This window comes from Siniperca chuatsi, linkage group LG20 (genome assembly GCF_020085105.1).
Source record: "Siniperca chuatsi isolate FFG_IHB_CAS linkage group LG20, ASM2008510v1, whole genome shotgun sequence".
NCBI classification, from domain to species: domain Eukaryota; kingdom Metazoa; phylum Chordata; class Actinopteri; order Centrarchiformes; family Sinipercidae; genus Siniperca; species Siniperca chuatsi.
In genome coordinates this window covers 5,415,107-5,437,482 of record NC_058061.1, presented here as the reverse complement: position 1 = coordinate 5,437,482, position 22,376 = coordinate 5,415,107, and the positions used below count along the sequence as shown (strand labels likewise).

The following is a 22,376-nucleotide window of genomic DNA, read 5'->3' as shown; positions in this document are numbered from 1 at the left end:
TCTATTCATTGTTATAAAGTGGACTGACGATTCTTTATGCATGTGTTGGTGATGCAGAGGCTATGGTACCACACTACCACCACATCAAAACTTAATTCCTTCCTTATTAATTGTGGGATTGATTAAGAGTAAGATTTAATTTCACAACAATGCTACTTTACTTTGTAAGCTGGGTCTTTAAAATGATTCCTAACTTTAATAGTAACCTATAAAGTGTTAGCCTTCTTTAAACAGTTATAACTATGTTGGTTTTAATTTTGTCACATAGTGGCTATTAGATTTTTTGAGATGACACACTGAATTCTCTTCATGTCAGCAAACAGTGTTTCTATTAACGTATCAGAGCCTCGCTGGTATAGAAATATTGCATCTACATAATTTAATGCAAGAACAGACAAAACACCAGACCTGCTGTCAAGTCAATATGATCATACAGTGATTGCATCTATTCACTGTGTACAATGCTGGCAGATGTTGATCTGATGTTGGTTTCCGTCTTTGTTACCATCCTTAAAGCAGTGATTTTTCAGTTAAAAGTCCATTATTCTGTTTATGTTTTCCTTTTTTTCCACTATTGTACTGAATGTATAGATTGATTTTCTTTTTCTTAATGACAGCTGCCATAGTCTCCCATGTGTAGAAATCATTTTATGACGCCATAAATCCTGCAAGAGGTACCAGTAGCGATGCCCTCCTTCCCCAGAGGAGGTGTAACTTGAAATAAGCTAGCTCACTGCTGACCCTTAAAGGCAAACATGGCAACCCCGTAGTTAAAAAGACTCACAATCATCTTTAACGGGAGCAGATTTATGTGTCAGTACGTGTTGGTTCTCATTTTGGATGACGACAAGTACATTTCAGGAAATTATAACTTTTTATTGTCAGCTTTAAGAAGGTTTTCTTGTTGGAGATATGGTTTCTATAGAACACTGATGTCATGAGTTTAGACTTCATCATCACAGGCTGCATTTTCATCATTTGTTCTCTTTTTCATGGTTATTTTAATGCATGGCTTCATGACAAAAGCTAGGTATTGTGATCTAATTTCTTCATTGTACCAATACTTTTCATTTTTTGACACCCATTCAGATAACAAGCATACATGATCATTTCTCTGCTTTCTTCTTGTGCACATGTAAGATTGCTCACATGCACTCACACTCACACACACATTCATGCATTGCAATGACCTTGTTGTCTCCTCCACAGCATTTGGCGGTGGCTAAGGACTTTGACAACGACTCTCTGAGGAGGTACAGTTGGACTGCAGATGCACTGGATAATGTCAACCTAGTCTCCTCACCAATACACTCTGGGTAAGAACGTTTGAAAGGATGAATGGATAGACAGGAGGAAAGGGAGGGAAGAAGGCGAGGATCAGGGCAAATGTCAACCTAGACTGTCTTACCTGACTACTCGGGGAAAGGATAGAGGGAAAGGTAGAAAACGTGCCTTTGTGAACACAGTGTTTTCAGTTTTTAAAGGAAAGGAAGCATTAGAGGTGTGAGGGAAGAAGGATACAAGATATGTGCTTGTCTTTGTTTCCACCTACCTGTTACGTATTCTCTGGCTGTCTTCTTGGCCGATTCTCTCTTCCTCACTTTCTTTCCCCTCGAGAAAACAGCTCCTACCTGCAGCGGTTTTTAAAGCAATGTAATTTAAAGCAAAAGTTTGACATTGTGGGAAATATGCTAATTAAGTTTCTAGCAGAGAGCTAGATGAGAAAATTGATACCACTCTCTTGTCTGTCTGGTAAATAACATTAAGGAAAAATATATCTATAGCCAAGAGCTGGTTAGCTTAGCTTATTGCAAAGACTAGAAACAGGGGAAACAGCTAGCCTCGCTCTTTCCAACGGAAAATCCGCCTACTTGCACGTCTAAAGTTCACTAATTAACATGTTATATCTCCTTTGTTAAATCCGTACAAAAACTGAAGTGTAAAAACAATAGTTCCAGTTCCAGTCTTTGTGCTTAAGCTAAGCTAACCGGCTGCTGGCTATAGCCTTATATTTAACGGACAGACACGAGAGTGGTATCAATCTCTTCATCTATCTCTCCGCCAGAAAGCAAATAAGCATATTTCCCAAAATGTCAAACTATTCCTTTAAAGGACTCTTTGGTAATCGTCTTCTCAGTGGTATTTCCAATGACAAAGCTCTATTGTTGACCTGTCACTCCTGCGTTGCTTTGTCGTCCATCCTGCAGTTTTTCCTCTCCGCTCCCGCAGTACGACAGCAGGTGATTGACTGTGATTGGTTGCCTTCTTTTATCACCACCACTACCTTGTTTGTGTTACTTCCCGTTTCTGGTGACATCACACCCTCCCCTCTCTCTATTCACTCATAACATCTGTGTTTGCTCTCCTCGCACATGAAGTGTGTTGTTACAGACTTCACATAAAGTGGTTTGGATTTTTGGCCGTGTTTATTCTTTTTTGTGGAGGAAATATTTGTAAGTCCCTGATCTGGATGAGTTTGTGTTGAAAAAACCTGGCAGAATGTGACTTTGCAGAGATTGGACTTGTGCTTTAGTTGCAGCTGGATCTGAATGTTTTTACATTTTCCACTAGCAAGTTATACTCTTCAATGGATGGAGAAATTAAAATAGATTCAGGGCAAATAGTCGTTAATCAGTAGCCAGTTAAATACAGTCCCGTTCAAGGTTAATATATTGCAACCATTAACTAACATTTGTGTTAGTTAGTGTATTTTATAATCTCTTTACATTTGCTTGAGACTCAGTCATACTTTTTAAATGATTAATTTATGCAAAATTACATTTATATTCACAGCATTTGTTCAACAATTACATACAAACTAACATGACATTTTGTTCACCAAATTGCATGGTGTGGATCTGTGTGTGTGTGTGTGTGAGTTATGTGATTTCCTTCTTTAAGTCAAAATGTGTTACACACAGAACAACAATTCCTTCTAATATGAATAAAACACAGGTTACACTGGAGGTTCCTGTGTTGGCATCTTGGCTAATTCATCCACACAAAATAGAATATAAAAAATAGAACATTTAATGTTTGCATTTTTGCTCAACAGGTTGTTTGTGGCAACAATCATTAGGTCTTACTGAAGTATTGGAGAATATTCATTTAAGAACGTACATTTTCTGGAAATGGATGCAGCAAAATTGTGAAATCTACTTGACGAAGCTGGTGTTGTTTTCTAATTGTAACCAACACTTTTTAAAGCGCAGTCATAGCCAACACAGAAAACTCTTTACATTTCTGTTCTTAATCTTTCTTCTCTTTTCCTCACACTTACTTTGTGTGTGTTTTGAAGATCACAGCATGGGGAGAGACATCACCTCAACTAAAGCTCTTCTCTCTCCATCAGTACTGTTGTTATACTGATATGTATTTTACTTCTTATTCCATTCCTTTTCTATATCTTTTCCTCTCCCTCTCTGATTATCGCTTTTTCTCTCCCTACATGCTACTCTTTCTTTCACTTTCCTCTCACTTTTTACTTCACTGTTTCTCTGTCTCCTATCACTCTTTGTCTCTTCCTCCTCTCCTCCTTTGTCTACCTAATCGCTCTCCGTCAGGTTCCTGGTCAGCTTCATGGTCGACGCCAGGGGCGGCTCTATGAGAGGAAGTCGCCACAATGGCATGCGCATCATCATCCCGCCCAGAAAGTGCACAGCACCCACCAGGATCACCTGTCGACTGGTCAAGAGACACAAACTGGCATCTCCTCCTCCGATGGTGGAAGGAGAAGGCCTGGCCAGCCGACTGGTTGAGGTCGGTCCGGCAGGAGCTCAGTTCCTCGGGTAAGACTTCATTTTTTTTTTAAATCTCACCAATATTGTTGCAGTTCGCTTAGTTGCTTATTTTTCTTCACCCTTTTTCGGTGACATATCCTTCCTTCTGCTACTTGCCATCGCCATTTCCAGCCATCTGCGTTTAGATTTGAAAGTGTGAATGTGTGTATATGCATGTTGAGGTGTAACCTGCTGTTTAATTTGCAGTTTAAGTGTAACTGTTGCAGAGTGCTCACCCTCAAGCATCAAGTCCAGCTGTGTTTGCCTTTGGCAAAGTAAAGGCAACATCACTAACAGATGTAAACTGTGAAAAAGTGTAGATTGTGAAAAAAAGTAAGGCAAAGTAATTATGTGCTCATGTTTCAGTTTTATACACGCTCCTACTATATGTCAGGAAGTGTGTCAAAACCAACAGAAATTATACATTTGGCTCAACTGAATGGCAAGGCTTTGATTACCTGTGTAAATACAGCAAAACAAAATGCAACAAACATGTCTGCATGTTTGATAAAGATTACAGCTGTGAGCCACAAATATCTGTTGTGAGTGTATAATAGCGTTTATAATAGGACTTAAAGCTATGATTTAGGGTTGGGCGATTGTTTCAATTTTCATATCGTTCAGTCGTGGTTACTCGAGATTGCCGATAGGTGATCTGATCGCCAGGGGGCGGAGGGAGTAGGAGGGGGTGGGGAGGAGTCACAGCACGCCAGTGAAATGCCAGCATGGCTTGGTGTCAAAGAAAAACGTTAACATCTTGTATTTGGGGATATTATGGGTTTTACCCGGATGCCAAAGGTGAGCCATTACACCAGTGATGGGTGAACAAACACATTTCTATTGTTAAAATATTTTTATTACCTTAATAATAACATTCTTAGTAGCCTAGTAGTAGTAGTATATTTAGTCATTTTTATTAAATAATTTATTCTTTGTTTAGCATTTTTTTAAATAATTATTGACGTTAGAATTTAATTTGGAATATAAGATTTTGAATAATCACCTTGAGTGTGGCTCAGCGTCTGACGGATCTTTGAAATAATCAAACCTTTAAGCTTTCTGCAAGCAATACAGTTAAAGGTACGTGAATAAACATTTAATAGCAATGTCTCCTCTATTCCACAAATGGCTCAAAAGTCTGTGTGTCTGTGCTTGGTGCGACAATATCACAGCATCGTGTTCCATTTAACATTATTATCGTATCTTTAATATCACAATCCAAATCGTTAACTACTCTTGAGTGCAGAACAAAGTTTTGGTGAGCAGGCATATGGAGAACGGAGATGCGAGGTGTCAGATCCATGGTAAAGAGACGGCAAACTGGTTCGTAATGTTAATTAAGGATTTAAAATTCACTCGTCACTCGTGCTGATTTGAGGGCAGGCATGCCGCTCCAGAAACATCTCTCAATGCAGATTCTAGAGATTTTTTATAGCATCACAGTTCTGATAAGTGATTATTGTTACTCTCAAAATGCATTAAAATGCATAGATTTTTACTATAGTCTTCAAAATTTTCTCAGGGGGGGACATGCCGCCGTACCCCCCTATTGGGGCTAGGACTCATGACCTCAGTATTTCTCAGTATTTAAAATCCTGGCTACGGCCCCGATACCAACCAGTTACTCTGATAATGTGAGTGAGTAGTTGCCATTACTGATGTCACTGAGTACTGGAAAGAAATAAGAATCGTATTACTGATATAAAACTAGAACTCAGTGGTGTGTGCTTTTACTGACTATGAGAGTATGTGTTTTGTGTATGTATGTGGGTGCGTGTGTGTTTCATTATCTTGCGGACACAGTAAACTACATCTTCCCAGAAAGCTGCCAGCCCTTAATGAAGGCGAGAGCCTGGTTAGTCCAGTGCTACAGCTGGGACCCAGAGGAACTAGATTTGTTGGGTAGGAACCAAACATAGCATTCCCCCCTGTACCTCCCACCTCCCCCAAGGAAGCGACATGACCAAGGCTGATTCATGCTGATGGATATTATTATTTTACCCATCTCTGTTCACTTTGATTTGTTAGGATACAGCATTACTGTTATATGGTTGCCATGTAGTTTTGGGAAGAAATCAATGACATAGTAATGATTCAGAAAAGCTTTCTGAACCTTTTGAAGGGAGGACAACTAGTTACTACTTACTTGTATTTAAAGTTATTTGGAAGATGGGTCCACCACAGCAAAGTGGATTTGTTTTAGCCTCAATAACATTCCAGGGAGAGAATATAGTTTTTACATTGGAGATTTTACAATTCTTCCTAAAACTACACAATTTAGCTTTAAATCCATTACGGTTACTTTCCAGACACTTTCATTGAGAGACCATTGTATTTTTTATTTCAGAAGCTTTCAGTGGGCTTCTGATGTCACTGAAAGTAAAGGTTTTGATTGGCTGTTTGGACTGGACTGCGCTTGTTGGGCATGATGAGCCTTTTCCTCCTCAAGCCAAGCATCATCCTGCTTCCCATGACTGCTGTTACTTTACATCACCTTTAAGATCAGTTTTGTGTCATCCCACAGTATTTTTGTGTAATTAATTTCCAGAGCCATTGGTAGAAAGAGTTTGGATGAGTTGTACTGATCCATATTACATTAACCCGAAGCAGTGAAAATGTGTTTATACCATGAAATACAGAAAATGACAGTACTGTGAAACTTCAGGGCTACAGCTCAACTTAGAAGGGTTATTTCATTATGCTTATTGATAAGCAGTATATACACTGTGCTTCAGTGGGTATGAGACATATTGTGGTTTGTCTCCTTACATTCTTGATTTATATTAGGACTGTTTATCACAATTAAAGTTCTCCTCTCTGAGTTCTTCAGGCTTTTCTTCATAATATTGTAAATTATGAGATTTTAACTGTTTACAGCACCTATTAAACTATTTGACTGAATAAGCAACAATCACACTTGCTGTCATTCTATTGACAGTCTCTATGGCAATATGAGCAAAAGGCTCAACTGTCATCAGATTCAGATTCTTGATTGGTGCATGGAAACACGTGACATCAACCTTTTCCCCCTGCTCTGTCCTTTGTCGGCAAGACGCTCAAAGTGCGGTCAAAACATGAGGGTTTAATGGAAATTTATAAAAGTAAAATTGATGTCATGGAGCAAAGGCTTTTCTTTTTTTTCTCCCAAAGTTGAAGTTAACTGTTGGAGCAGCTGATAACAGCACACAACAGAAAAGTTATATTTTTAAAAACTGTTAAAACTTGACTAAAATTTGTTGAAAAGGTTACGTTTTGTGGACTATAATGTTTATTTTAATGGCATTTAATGACAATTTTTCACCATATAATCAGTTCTACTGGATCTCTGAGACAGATTTCTTAGCAAAAGTGTTAAGCTTAAATCCTTTAGAAACATTACAGTGTTATACACAGCTTTATAAGTGAGGTGCCACCGCAGTAATGGTGGCTTGTCTACTTCCGCCTACAACCTAGATTCATCTCCAACTTTGGCAGATAATAGTGTATTCTTGTAGGACCCTTGTTTTAGAGGATTTCACAAGGGGGTGATCAATGAATGTAGTTCCTCTGTACCTCCACATTGGGTATTCTAGTCTTTTCTATTCTACTCTGAGCCACTCTGGAAAAAAATGGTCCTCAGGCTAGAGTGTGTTCATCCTTCTCCCTTGTGTTGCTGTCATGCCTTGTTTGAATAAGGGCTGTGCAGCTCTCTCCTCCCACTCCTCATTCCATTTCATGTGTCTTGTCTAGTCACGCCAAGCTATGACATGCACTCTGGATGTCCCATCGAACTGTAGCACGGCCACGGCTATCATTATGAAGCAACACTGTCATCAGCAGTTCATTCATACCTGTACAGTATGTTTGTTTCAGACCAGTGTCCTTCAGTGTTCGTTATTCATATTTCACTTGATTTGTAGAATTAACTAACAGAATTAGTGTTAATCCCTTGCATATATCATCGTAATCAGAAAGAACTAAACCGTCTATTCCCTTACCCAGTCTAGGTCAACTTTAAAGACAAATGGTAGAATTGCTTTGTTTGGGTTTACTTGTTACTTGTCGTTTCGGTCTAAAATGAATAAAATGTGATTAATTAAACCATATTTTCATGAAATGTACTTTACTAGGCCTGTGATAGTGGAGATCCCTCATTTTGGCTCCATGCGGGGCCAGGAGAGAGAGCTGATCCTACTGCGCAGCGAGAACGGAGAATCCTGGAAGGAGCATCTGTACGACTACAAGACTGACGACCTCAACCAGCTCCTCAGTGGGATGGATGAAGGTAAAGCACGTTTTTACTTTAATTATTTGGTCAAAACTTTGTCTTATAGTGGCACCCAGGTAAGTTTAAACATTCAAAGACTTGTTTTCAAAGACTTGTTTTCCTGGGATTTAAAATGATACATGCCTTAAAAGTATTTTTAAAGCCTCTATGTGTAGAATTTTATGTGATAATGTAGAAAAATTAGACTAGTCCTGATGAAAACTGGCGCAGTCAGTGTATTGTATTGCTTTTCAGCCCTCCATTATGGGGGGGGATCTTGCATCACCTGCATCACTATAGTGACTAAACAGATATGTAACTTTGTAACATCTACAACATTTCGATGCATGCATTATTATAAGTAAATGACCAGTTGGTGTCTGACGTTTATTGTGCTTAGGACCAATACGTCATAATTACAATTGGTAATAACACTAATTATTTCATAGAGCACACAAAATAAAAGTATTATGTATGTTTTTTAAATAATGCAGGTTACGTAATTACAAGACAAGTTAAGGTAATGAAAGCAAGTAAAATAAAGATAATTAAGATACCTGAGACAGAATTTTTTAGATTCTGATTCAGGTCTGGTGCTAGTAGTACTACAAACTGAACTGTTTCTGTAGGTTTGGAAAATGAATGATTTACAATTTACATATGATTTTCCTTCCCTGTAGAACTGGACAGTCCCGAAGAGCTGGAGAGGAAGAGAATCTGCCGCATCATCACCAAGGACTTCCCACAGTACTTTGCTGTAGTGTCTCGAATCAGGCAGGAGACCAATCAGATGGGACCAGAGGGCGGGACTCTGTGCAGCCGGAGTGTCCCATTGGTTCAAGCTTCCTTCCCTGAGGGGGCATTAACCAAGAAGATCAAAGTTGGACTGCAGGTGAGCTGAGGGATATGGATGTCTGTTGTTTTCATTAATCTGTCTCACTGACGAGATGCTGTAAACAATACACATAAATGTACATGTAGGTACACAAACCTACACTCAAATTAAACTCATCGTTGCCTCTTCTCTCCCAGGCCCAGCCAGTACCTGACGAGACAGTGAAGAAGATCCTTGGTAACCGAGCAACCTTCAGCCCCATCGTTACCGTGGAGCCCAGACGAAGGAAGTTCCACAAGCCCATCACCATGACAATCCCAGTCCCGCCCCTCTCAGGGGAGGGGCTTACCAACGGCTACAAAGGAGACTGTACTCCATGTCTCCGCCTTCTCTGTAGCATCACAGGTGTGTGTGTGTGTGTGTGTGTGTGTGTGTGTGTGTGTTACGTTTGTACGTGTGGTATGTTTGTACATCTTATCTTTGTGAGGACCAATTTGATTTGATAGCCAATTTTGGCTTGTCTTTACTTCTTTTAAAGGGATGTTTAAGGGTTAAGATATGGTTTAAAGGTTAAGCTTGGAATAAGGTTTAGGTTAAATTAAAGTTAAGGGTTGGGGTTCGACATGTATTTGTGATGGTTATGGGCTAGAGGAGTTTGACTTTAGTTCTGTTTTAAAAGTGATATGAGCTGCTTTGAGGTCTGCATATTTCATATTTTAACAGGTTTGTGGTGTCAGGACAGTAAGCAATGAGTCATTTCAGAGAGTAGATGTAATTTTAATAATTTTTAACTCAGTAATCGATGTTTTTTGTTGAAAAAAACACATCTGACACAAATTATTTAGTATTTTTATAAAACATGCGTGGAGGGGACCTCAAATTTAAACATTTCATAACATCAAACTAATCTTAGTCAAGCTTGCTCTTACTGTATGTGTCAAGAAACACCAAATATTACCCAGTTTCTTATTATTCAACCCATAACTAGAATAGCTTGTCAAAAGAAAATATGATGATGACATCTGTCATCATCTGTGTCTCATGTTCCCTGTACATTAAACGTAGAAAAATGAATCACATTAAAAGAAAATCTGCAGGATGTTTGATGTTTCATATATGACTGTCTACCAGGTGGAACGTCTCCAGCACAGTGGGAAGACATCACTGGCACAACTCCTCTCACCTTCGTCAATGACTGTGTCTCCTTCACCACCAATGTATCTGCCAGGTGAGACACACTACATACACTACATTTTGGGAAGAAGCGACTGTTTGTGACTGAGTCTGCAGACACGGAGATAAATACAACAATGTTCATCATTTTATTTGTCATTTGTGCAGGTTCTGGTTAGCAGACTGCCACCAGATCCCAGAGACAGTGGGCTTGGCCACGCAGCTGTACAGGGAGCTGATCTGTGTGCCCTACATGGCCAAGTTTGTGGTGTTTGCCAAGATGAACGACCCAGTGGAGTCCAGACTGAGGTGCTTCTGTATGACGGACGACAAGGTGGATAAGACCCTGGAGCAGCAGGAGAACTTTGAAGAGGTGGCCAGGAGCAAAGACATAGAGGTACATAATTATTGGTTGGTTATTATCAAGCCCCATCTTAGGACATTAATAAGTTATTACAGCAGTACTTTATTTTTTATAAGTTGAAATGTTATACACAGCTAATATTTTACACAACCTTTTTTTTATTATTATTTTAGTGCTCACTGATTCTTTGGTTTGAAACAACTTTCATGCCATATTGAGCAAATGCTTTCCATCATCAGTGTGAAAGCTATTATAGTAAAGCTATATTATGTGGTTACATGTGAAAAGTATATGTGAGCAAAGTTCTTGTCCATGGATTGTAATAAGTCAATTAAGGTGATTTGTTATTTTGATTTGACTGTCAGAACATTAGATGTAAATCAATCTTTTGTCAAATGCCTGGTAGGTTATTTAGTTTATTCAGTTCAGTTTATTTACACAGCAACAGTGTCACTTGTGAATATGTTTAAATTTAAAACATGTATTTTAAAGTGTTAAGCTGATTTGGTTATTCAAGTGCCTTAAAATGACTGCAGCAGTACATTAAGCCTAGATCATAAATCAGTAACATTATTATAAAAGCAACAGTAAGAAGAGCAATGGTCAGCGCTACAGTGCCCTGACTATACTCCTGCAATCCTAGAATAATTATATAAAGAAAAGGTTGAATTGAAGGATTTGCAAGTGCTTGTGCTCATGCCAGTTTAGAGTACTGAGTGCTGTTGAGGGTTACAAGCATGGTTTGAACTGTAAGCTATAGCGTATTCCAGCTATCTTGATTACTTTTGAAAAATGGTAATTCTGTAACAAGAGTGATGCATTTGGTTGTTGCATGTGACTGTTGTTCTCACCTCTGTGATGTGCTCTCTCAGGTTCTGGAGGGCAGGCCCATCTATGTGGATTGCTATGGAAACTTGGCTCCTCTGACTAAAGGTAGTCAGCAATTAGTTTTTAACTTCTACGCCTTCAAGGAGAACCGTTTGCCCTTCTGTGTCAAGGTACTACATACACTCTATCATCACCATTGCCTACACCTTCTTCTCAGGCTGGGATCTATAAATCAACATGGCAAAAAAAGTCATTGAAAGTTACTAAAATTACATCAAGGTTGTCATAACCGAGTACAAAAGGGCACAAGACATAATACTGGATAAAAGCAGCAGCTAGTACAATTTTGTAGCTGTTAAAATACTGTGCTAAGCCATTATTGTTTTAGCTCCATTCCCCTTTGCTGCCCTGCTTCCCACAATAGCTTTCAATACAATGAACCCAGTCCACATAGTATAACCTAGTTCCCTTTGCCACTGCTAAATAACCTCATGCCATTGATCGACCCATTAACTTCATGTTCTCCATAATCAATCCTATTGCATCATTTGGTGCTCTGTTATTGTGAAAACTATCCGTGCTGCGTGTGAACTCGATCAGGCACAACTTTATTGCAACACAACTATTAGAGCTACAGTAGCAGGGCACAGTGTGGTTAACATTATGCACAAATTCGACAAATAGAGCAATAAGCAAAACATTTTTGTAGGTAATGTAGTCTTAAGGGCCTTTTTCTTGTTGAATTAGGGGCAAGCCCTCAAACAGTGTGTTTCGTGGTGGCATCTTGTGGCCGCACTACATGCTGCAAGTTTAATCCTTCAGGAGCTAATTCTTTGATCACAGAGCCAGCAAATTACCTTGAACATTTAACATAAAGTATGCCCATTTGCAAATAGAAATGTGGAAAAAGTAATACCCAAGTGTACAGTGTTGACATACATGTTCACATTGAAATACATGAGCGGTGACTATCACCTTATAAAGGAACAAGGTACATAAAGAAGCAATGTCCTCTCTCTAGGTGAGAGATCCCAGCCAGGAGCCCTGCGGTCGTCTTACATTCCTCAAAGAGTGTAAGACCATAAAAGGCCTCCCACAAACCGCTGTGTGCAACCTGAACATCACACTTCCTGCAGTGAAAAAGGTAAGGTAGCGTGAACTCACCATTCTCTGTTGTCACCTCCATAACCATACTCATGGTTAGGGTAGTTTCGGCCCCAATAACACTGATAGATGAAAGACAGAGAAAGACTCTGGCCAAACTGCCGCCACTGTGTCTTTTATCTGTTTAAAGCTTCTCTGTATATATTTATCGGTTACCTTTGCCGTGGATTCTCGCCATTGGCTGTTTCATTTTGTTCGTACCTACCTTTTGATTTGGATGACATGCTTTTGGCTGAGGGCTTTTGTGCAAAAGGCTATTTTTGATTATCAGGCTGGCTTTTTGTGGCTTGACTTCATTTGCTGTTTTTGCTGATCTGAGTGTTGGCGCTTTATAATTTTTTTTGGTGTTTGTTTAGTCTGGGTTTTTTTTTCGTTTGCTTAAGTGGCTTCTCTTCTGAGTTTGAGCTTCTGTCAATCACTCCTTTTTCACACCCTGATGTTTCTTTTCCCCCTGCTTTCCATTATGTTACTCCCCCTGTTTCTTCAATGCATCTTGGGAACCAGGAAATGGAGTCAGATGCCGAGGATGAGGTAAACCACACCCTCCCCACCATGTGCTGTCCTCTGCGCTAGATCTTTAGCGGCCCTGCTTAGTGGCCCTGCTCTCTTCATCATAGCCTTATTCTTTCCGCTTCTACAAGGGCAATACGAGCTTTCCTTGTTCGAGGCAACCTTTAGCTGCTCAGTTTTGCATGATATATTGTAGATATAAAAAACAATTTGCTTTATCTCCAATCCTTATCCCTTCCGCTCTACAGTATGTGATACAAGTGGCTTTGGAGTTTAGATGTACTTACATTGTCCTTAAGTCAAGATTTAACCTTTAGTAACATTACTTTAAGTTTTGAGTTTGTAGCCTTATTATGATTAACTTAAGCTAATTTGACTAGCTTGGCATAGTAACATTTATTGTAAGTAGTGCTCTCAGTACTTACAAAAATAGAAGATTGAAGTGCAGTGAATACTCTTAAAGGAGAATTTGCTGCTGTATTATGCAACTGTTAAATATGGGCTTTGTTTTTATGTTAACAACTAATGCAGACTATTGGGTTTGCTTTAATTTGACATTATAAGGTCCAAATGTTGCTCATTTGGCAGCACTATGCAATGTAGGGTGACCTAGAACTGATGTGTTGTTTGCTATTGTTGCAGACTGAAAAGCCAGAGCGACGTCATACCTTTGCATCCCTAGCCTTACGTAAGCGCTACAGCTATCTGGCCGAGCCTGCACTGAGTGAGTTTGACATTTTCACTAACAAACCCTTTGATGAATATAATAATGCCAATTTTCGTGGATAAGTTAGTTTATTAACAATTTTAATTAACCTGTAAAATGCGTGATCAATATGTAGATAGATGTGATTTACTTAATGTAATAAATGAATATTTCTCATCCTACATAACATGCACTGTCCACATGCTTGTTTACAACATGGTACATATTTTTGCATGGGTCAATGAGTGTTTTTTAAGTTTTTGTGCTGTGCTTGCCCACGGTGTGAGTTGTACTTCTTCTGGGTTTGTTTGGTTGATTTCCACTGCTGAGTTTTAGAAGTCCAAATGCAGCAACATCAAAATTTTTCTTTGACTTACCAACACAATGTTATCAGCATTTGGGAAGGAGGTCAAAGTAAAATTGTATTTGCTTTTCATTTGTCCCCTCTGAGTTTAAAGCTCTTTTTGGCTTTGTGATGATGTAGCAGCTTTTTGTGGGACAAAAATGCATGTTAAGAGGTCTTGAGTTTGGCTTTCTTTCTTCTCAGGTGTTTCTTTTCGGTTTTTCACACTCTCTGCTTGTCACCAATTGTTATCGAGCTTGCATGACAAAATGGGCCAAAACTAAAGTTTTGGAAAACACATTTTCTCATATTGTGTTTGTTATATAATAAAAGGAAAATGGAAACTTCTGCAGCCCTTGGCTTTATTGTATCATAGTGTCTAAATTGTCTTTGGGGAATCTGTCATTATGTAATTTTTTGACCAAACAGATAAAAGGCACTTTAAAAAGCGGATTGAAATTAGAGCCGGAATCCATATGTGATTTTAGAACATCTGAAGTCCAAAGAGAGAAGTTGTTTTTGTGTTAATCCTGGTGCATTTGTCTTGCCATTTTTCTGTTGTCAGCTGTTGTCTTTGGAATTTTACTTTGCTGCTGTATGTGCTTTGTTCAGTTTATTCATTATGTTGTTGTTGTTGTTGCTGTTGCTGTTTGAGTCATCTCCCAATCCTGAATCACACGGGAACACAACTGTTTCTTTTCATAACTCCATCTTCAATCAATACTCAAATATGTTATCTCAGCACGTCATAAAACTGTTGTTTTTCCCTCCTTGAAACCAGGACTGCGTCACTGACCAACTGTTCCTCCTTTGATCTCTTTTTCTTTCACATTTTTTTCCCTTTCCTTTCCCCAACATATTTTTCTGTTACCTTTACTATTCTGCATTCTTTTGATAATTTTTTCCATTCCTTTTTTAATCATTATTTCTACAAATTCATCTGAAGAAACAACAGTTGAGCGAAGCACAACAGCAAGAACACTGCCTGCTGGTTACCCTCACAAACCTGTCTTTCCAACCAGACCTTACCCACCATGGTCGACTGCTCCTATTACCGTCCCTGGCCAAACAAGGCCCATCGGAGTGGGGGGTTCCCTCACCTCTACCGATTCATCGGCAGGCTCACCAGCTGCTTCTCCATTGAAAACTACCTGGCCCCTCTCCTCCCCGTCACATGCATGCCCTGCAACTATCAAAGCCACCCTGGGAGCTCCACCACCAGTACCTACCCTGTCATCCCCAGTTAAATCAGTTAGCGACATAGTGTCCTCATCCCCCATCAGGTCTTACAGGACTATGCCATCACCCATTAAAACTGTTGTCCAGCTGGGTCAGTACCCTATCCAGGGGTCTGCCAGCCTTGTGTCCTCTGGAAGCCCATGTAAACCTGCTACAGATCCAGCATCTATCAAAAGCCTTGCTTCAGCATACACATCAAGGACTTCCCCACTTCACTCAATACCCAATGGTTCTGTACCAGAGTGGTCATCAGCTTCTATTACTGCTCCAGCATCACCAAAGACACCTTACAACATGTACAATTCTAATCTGCCTTTTAAAACTGCCCTTGGATCCACAGTTGTGACAGATGCAGGTGCACCTAACCTTTCTTCTGTTAAAAGCATCTCCAGCCTGTCCTCTTTGAAAACCCCTGTAGATTCAACGCTCTCATCCAGAGGAGGGAGGTCATCCCTCTCGTCTCTCTCCTCAACTGGGCAGACAACCATTGCTTCCTCAGAATTGTCCATGATGAACGGATCGGTCTCTCCTGTTAAATATCCATCCTCCTCCTCCACACCATCCTCCCCTTCTTCTCGCCATCTCTCAGAGAGAAGTAGCAGCCTTCAGGAGAGGATCCAGGCCACCACCCAGGCAGCAACTTCCGGTGTCAGTGCAGCCATAAATGAAGCTATAGACTCATATTCTGTGTCAGGCTATGGCACTCTTAAATCACTGTCCTCCTCGCGTAGGTCTGCAACAGCAAGCTCTGCTTACGGTTCTCTGAGATCTGTAGCTGCCTCCTCCAGCTCTGCAATTTCATCTAATACGGTGACTGTACCTGTGTATTCGTTAGTCAATGTCATTCCAGAGACCCCTGTCAAACCAGGGCCAGGGTCTCTCAAAATGGCACCGCCTGATTCTCCTCGTGCCTCATCCTCGTCTTCTTCCTCTTTGTCTTCCTGTGTTACTGCATCAAAAATAAAGTCCCAACTGAAATCCCCTCCATTTATCACACCACCCATCATCCACCGAACTGCAACTTCCAACCAGGAGATACTAAAAGATGTAGCAGACATGAAAGAGGATCTGATCAGAATGACAGCTATCCTACAGACAGACACACAGACAGCAGCTAAAACTGTCCAAACATCACATACTGGCACTCCTAAAGAGACCAAGTTAGAGGAAGAGGAGCCATTTACTCTAGTGGAGAAAGTGAAAGAAGATTTAGTGAAAGTCAGTGAGATATTACAGAAAGATATCATGAGTGAAGGTAAGGCCATTGCAGGTAAAGAGAGAGCCTCAGAGGATGAATGGGAGGAATTTACCAAAGATGAGATTGAGGAGGCACAAAGAAGTGCCCTCTCAGACTATTACCCTCCTTTTGATGAAAACACACTCCTGCTCAAGCACCAGTCCATGTCAAGCAAAGACTTAGAGTTAGCTAAAGTAGTCGATTTTTTAACAAATGACATTGGTGCTAGCTCTCTCTCCAAAATGGCAGAGTTGAAATGTAGGTACGAGGAGGAGGCAAAAAGGGAAGGGGAAGAGAAACAGAAACGTGTTCTCAAACCATCTATGTCGATACAAGAGCACAAACTCAAAATGCCTCCACCAGTCTCAGGCATGCTTAGGTCTCCCTCAGAGAAGGACCTAAGCAAACTTGCTGAATCATATCAGGGGGCAGACACTATTTTGGAATCACCTGAGGACCTGTCTCATGAGCAAGATAAGAGTCCCCTGTCAGACAGCGGGTTTGAGACCAGGAGTGAAAAGACGCCCTCTGCTCCTCAGAGTGCAGAGAGTACAGGACCTAAGCCTTTATTCACAGATTCACCCATCCCTCCCTGTGTAACTGAGACCAGGACTGAAGTGGTCCACATTAGGAGCTATGATGATCCTTGTGAGCCTGTACTCATGGAGGAGGCTGCATCTGCTCCTCCTTCTATAGAGCCAGATGCAGCTTCAACGAGATCCATCAAAGCCTTACAGATGAAAATGTCAGAAGAGGACTCCATGATGAACAAAAGTATGTGTCTTAAAGAGGAAACTCATATTACTACTACTACTAGAATGGTCTATCACAAGCCCCAACTGACTGATGGCACAGAGATGATAGAGGAAGCTATGTCAGTTAGAGATATCATGAAAGCTTTCCAGTCAGGTAGGGATCCATCTAAAGAACTGGCAGGCCTTTTTGAACATAAAGCTAGCCAGGATTCTGTCAAAGGTGATGAGCTGACTCCTAGATTTCTTGACAGAGACATTAAATCCAAACCCAAAGTTGAAAGGATAATCGAGGTTCATATTGAAAAGGGCCACAGCACAGCAGAGCCGACAGAGGTTATTATCAGGGAAACCAAGAAACACCCTGAGCTTTATGTCTACAAAGGGGACCATGGAATTAAGGAACTTACTGATTACGATGAGGCCCAACAGGAAGAAGAGGAGCTTACTGCCGAAGAATCCCTGCCCTCCTTCCTAGAAACATCTCGCGTTAACACCCCAGTGTCACAGGAGGAGGACAGTCGCCCAAATTCTGCCCAGCTAATAGCAGATGATTCATATAAAGCCCTGAAACTACTGAGCCAGCACTCGATAGAATACTGTGATGATGAGCTATCAGAAATCAGAGGCGAGTCATATAGGTTTGCTGAGAAAATGCTCCTCTCAGAGAAACTTGATGTGTCATCGTCTCACTCTGACACAGAGGACTCAGCATTGGTGACTGACAAAAACCGCCACCTAGTTTCTGAGGAGAGTGGTTGCCGTGGCTCTGAGAACATGAGTCAGCAGCATGGAAGCCCCAAAAGAGAGTTTGTTTCTAAGTCATCAAAAGATGGGTCCCCTAAATCTGGTAAATTCTTGCACAGGGATGAACCATCTCAGTTTGATAAGGTGACAGTGCTCCATTACTCCACAGAACAGGGCAGCCCCAAACATGCTGTTTGGATGCGATTTACAGAGGATAAACATGACAGGAGCAGGGATAAGCTCCTTTATGAGGATAGGGTGGACCAAACTGTAAAGGAAGCTGAAGAAAAACTCAGTGAGGTATCACAGTTCTTCCGTGACAAAACAGAGAAGCTCAATGATGAGCTGCAGTCCCCTGAGAAAAAGCCTGTGAGACGAGAGCAAAAGGAACCTCGGTCCTGGCCTAGCTCAGCTTGCAGTAGCCCTGAGAAAACACAGCAGAAACCTAAAGCAGGAGAAGAGGGCTTAGGTAAAAGCAAACTCAGGGAGCCTGCTGTTGGTAAAATATTTGGTAGTACCACTACAACTGAAAAGAAAAGCTCAAGCTTACCAAGCAGTCCCCAGAAAAGCATGCTCTCTCATATCAATGAGGATCAAATTAAACAAAAAACTAAAACCAGTGAGTCTGAACCCTCTTCTCCCGCTCATGTAAAATCAACATCCAAAGTCAGTGCTGTGAGGATGAAGTTTGAATCTGAGGCTCAGAAACAAAGTCAGTCTAGTCCAACCAAAATTCCTCCTCCAGTGCAGCCAAAACCTTCAATAAAGAAATTACAGGAGAGCAAACTTCCTGTTTATCAGTTTTGTGCAGGAGGAAAAGCATCAAAAGTATCTGAAATATCAGAAGAAGGAAGCCTGAAAAAGGATGTTGAGAAGGACATATGTGCTGCCACTGACAGCAGTAAACCTGCTTTGATATCATCAACATCTAAAGCCCCAAAACATACAGTAGACAAGTTGCCAAACAAAAACATCCCAGAGGCCTCACCGGAAAGACAAATTAGTGAAACTGAGTCTCAAAAGGCAACTAGTAAAGGGAAAGATATCCATTCCAGTGTTACTCAGGAAATTAAAGAAAGCAATAAAGGTCAGAAAGTTCAGACACCTGTTGTTCATGATACTACTAGATTACTAGAGAAAGATAGTGATGCTAAAAAGTACCAACAAGTCACAAAAAGTGAGTCTGCCTCCAAAGAAGTAATAGCTGAGGTGTCAAGAAAAGACACAGAAGAACCACTAAACAAAAACCTTAGAAAAAAGACAGAATCCCAAATTCCTGTAAGATTGTCTTCTACTTTAGATAATGACCTCATAAAGAAACAGACAATAACTAAACCCTCACAGATACCTACATTATCTAAGAGCAAAATGCAGACGAATCTTGAGACAACCTCTGCAAAAACAGATGAAAATCTCACTTTTGAAATTCTAGATAATGCACCCAAAGATTCCAACTCAAATAACCTTCCCAGCCCTAGAGAGACACTGGAGAAAGTCATAACCCCTCCAACTGCTATAACAACCAAAGAGAATTTCAAGGGCATCAAAACATTACCTGTTTATGTCAGTGTCCAGGTGGGAAGGCAGGGAGAGAGAGAGGCCAAAGGTGCTCTGTATACAGTCAAACAGAAATCAAACTCAGCCCTCAGCCCCATAAGCCCTGATGATGACACACTTGAACAGGTCTCTTTCATAGATAGCTCAGGGAAAAGCCCCCTTACACCAGAGACCCCCAGCTCTGAGGAGGTCAGCTATGACCTCACGTCCAGGACCCCTGATTGCTTTATGGGATTTATGCCAGGGAAACCCAGCCCCATCATGGAGGTATCTGAAGAATCAGAGGAAGATGACCAAGGCAAAGTTGTTTTCTCTTTTAAAGAAGGCCTACCAGAGAGTAAAACTAGTGTTCACACCACCCAAGCAGACCTTGCTAATGCTAATAAGCAAGAAACAAAAATTAATGATAACCAGCAGGAATTAAGTAATAATTTCAACCAGCAAGAAACAACATGCAATATCAGGCATGATGAAATGACAGGGCAAGAGCAGCAAGAAGTCTCAAAAGACAAAGGTATCGCATATATTGAGTTCCCTCCCCCTCCTCCTCTGGACTCGGTTTCAGAAATTTCAGACCCAGAAAGGAAAGGTTCCTGTGCTTCTTCAGAGACTGAGACAGAAATGATGGAGGTGAATTTACAGGAAGAACATGACAAGCATCTGCTGACAGAGCCAATTATACGTATCCAACCCCCTACCCCGGTGCTCCCTGGGGCAGATGACAGTCAATCAAATGATGAAGAGGCAGACGAAGAGGAGGATGAGTCAATCTTCCAACCAATACCTTGTAAGAAATTAAATTTTCCCGAGGAGGAGGAGAAGAAGAAGGAAAAGGCATCTAAATCCAAAAAACATGACAAAAATGGAAACAACAATGAACCTCAAGGTGGGACAAATGGCTCCAATGGTTCCAATGGTTCTAAAGGTTCTAATGGCAAAGGAGAGGACTATGAATATGAACAAAATGGAAATGACCAGTCAATAACAGACTGTTCAATAGCCACAACGGCTGAATTTTCTCATGACACAGATGCAACAGAGATAGACTCCCTAGATGGATATGAACTTCAGGATGAGGATGATGGCCTGTGTGAGCAGGCGGATTTACGGCTGTTTGGTCTTCCAGACAGCAGGAGAGACGTCTGGGCAACAGACACATTTAGGTCCACTGACCGCTCTTTTCCCCCGACCAAACTGGAAGTTATTGAAGAGGAGAAAACCCCAGAGGAATGCCAAAGAGACACTTTCAAAAAAGATACCCCCTCAGATGGTGAAAGACTGGATGGTGTTAGTAAGGATGGGGTTAAAAGTCAGGAACAAAAACACTCAGATAAAGAGGGATTTTCAGACACTTACTTTAGTTATAAATTAGAAGAGGAGTTTAACTCTCCTTTTAAGACTGTTGCCACTAAAGGGCTGGACTTTGATCCCTGGCCCAGTAAAGGTGGAGAAGAAGAAGTCGTTGACATGGGAGGGACACGGGGAAGCAATGGTGAGCCTAAGCCTTTTGGACTGGCAGTGGACGACCAGTCTCAGGCCACAACACCAGACACTACCCCAGCCCGAACACCAACGGATGATAGCACACCGACGAGCGAGCCAAACCCATTCCCCTTCCATGAAGGGAAGATGTTTGAGATGACACGCAGTGGTGCGATTGACATGAGCAAGAGGGACATGGTGGAGGAGAGGCTCCAGTTTTTTCAGATTGGTGAGCATTACTACTCAGCGGGCAGGTACAGGGTTAGGGACTCAGAGGTAGATGTGCCCTCACAACACAGGGATCTGTTTCATACTCAGGATCCCAAAGATACCTTAACAGCCTCTCAAGTCTCCATTCAGGCTACTACTGTCCAGCTAGAAATACCAAATGCGATTGGCAGTTACAGCACATGCAGAGACTTAACTTCTGACATTGAGCCTAAATTCTCCACTTTTAGAACAGGATTCAAGTTGTCATCTGATAAAACCTCTGATGCTTCAAATAGCAGTTCTGAATGTAGAATACCAGGCATCTTTGATTGGTCTAATGACATAACCTCAGGAACAACTGTAGATAGTTCTTATTCTGTAACCTCAAACCATACATGTTATTCTAATTTTAATACATCAGGCATGACTGATAACTATTTGAATATTAGACCATCAGGCATCACAGATTATTATTCAAATCACAGAATTCCGTCAGGTACATCTAAACAGAGGGACCATTTGGATTGGACCTCAGAAAATCAGAACACTTGTTACCAAAGCACAGATTCTTCTTTCAAACCTTCACAACAGATTAGCAATCCACAAACATGGAGCAGCAATACCAATAGCAACAACCCTGACTCCCATTATGTTCATTCAGATGTCATTCAGGCCGGTAGTATTGTGTTCAACTTGTTGTCCTCTTTGGGATCCACTCTGCAGGAGGTCAGCAGGATAGAAGCATCCTTCAGCCAGCTAGAGGAGAACAGCAGGGAAGGCAGGGCTTTTACTAATGTAGCAATAACAAACACAGGAGCCAAAGAGGTCAAAGGCAAGATATGCAAGTCCAGGTTACCAGTGAGGGAGCCCAGCCACAAACTATGCAGTAAAAGTCAACCAATAGTGAAAGACAAGGCACAAGAAAATGTTGATAAATTCCTAGTCAGGAAACATGCAATGTATGGTGTCAGGGAAAGATTAGACCCTTTTGAGAATGTATTTCCTAAATCTAGAATCCCAGTAATGAAAGCCATCAAATACTCCTCTTGTTCCAGAGAGCAGAAGCAGGTGAGAACCAAATCTGTAGTTAGTAATAAAAACATTAAAACTGCTAGGGGTAATAAACAACTAACTAAAGGCAAATCTAGTACTGAACACAGATATAGTTTAGTGAAACCCCCAGGTAGAAGTAGCACAAATGAAA

General features: G+C 40.9%; 1 protein-coding gene across 50 annotated transcripts in view; it reads left to right on the top strand.

Moving 5' to 3' along the window:
• The window catches only part of LOC122867843 (ankyrin-3-like), a 167,595-nt gene that overhangs the window by 127,319 nt on the left and 17,900 nt on the right, over nucleotides 1–22,376 (top strand). For 34 of the 50 annotated variants that reach the window (XM_044179149.1, XM_044179143.1, XM_044179170.1 and 31 more), the window contains 13 exons: nucleotides 1,210–1,316; nucleotides 2,208–2,240; nucleotides 3,564–3,788; nucleotides 7,889–8,043; nucleotides 8,706–8,917; nucleotides 9,058–9,265; nucleotides 9,992–10,088; nucleotides 10,202–10,430; nucleotides 11,270–11,395; nucleotides 12,247–12,369; nucleotides 12,894–12,920; nucleotides 13,542–13,623; nucleotides 14,895–21,191. In XM_044179149.1, the coding sequence (XP_044035084.1) occupies nucleotides 1,210–1,316; nucleotides 2,208–2,240; nucleotides 3,564–3,788; nucleotides 7,889–8,043; nucleotides 8,706–8,917; nucleotides 9,058–9,265; nucleotides 9,992–10,088; nucleotides 10,202–10,430; nucleotides 11,270–11,395; nucleotides 12,247–12,369; nucleotides 12,894–12,920; nucleotides 13,542–13,623; nucleotides 14,895–21,191 (7,921 nt within the window). The remainder of the gene's footprint in view (nucleotides 1–1,209; nucleotides 1,317–2,207; nucleotides 2,241–3,563; nucleotides 3,789–7,888; nucleotides 8,044–8,705; nucleotides 8,918–9,057; nucleotides 9,266–9,991; nucleotides 10,089–10,201; nucleotides 10,431–11,269; nucleotides 11,396–12,246; nucleotides 12,370–12,893; nucleotides 12,921–13,541; nucleotides 13,624–14,894; nucleotides 21,192–22,376) is intronic. The other 16 variants (XM_044179162.1, XM_044179159.1, XM_044179152.1 and 13 more) reach the window with 9 other exon arrangements.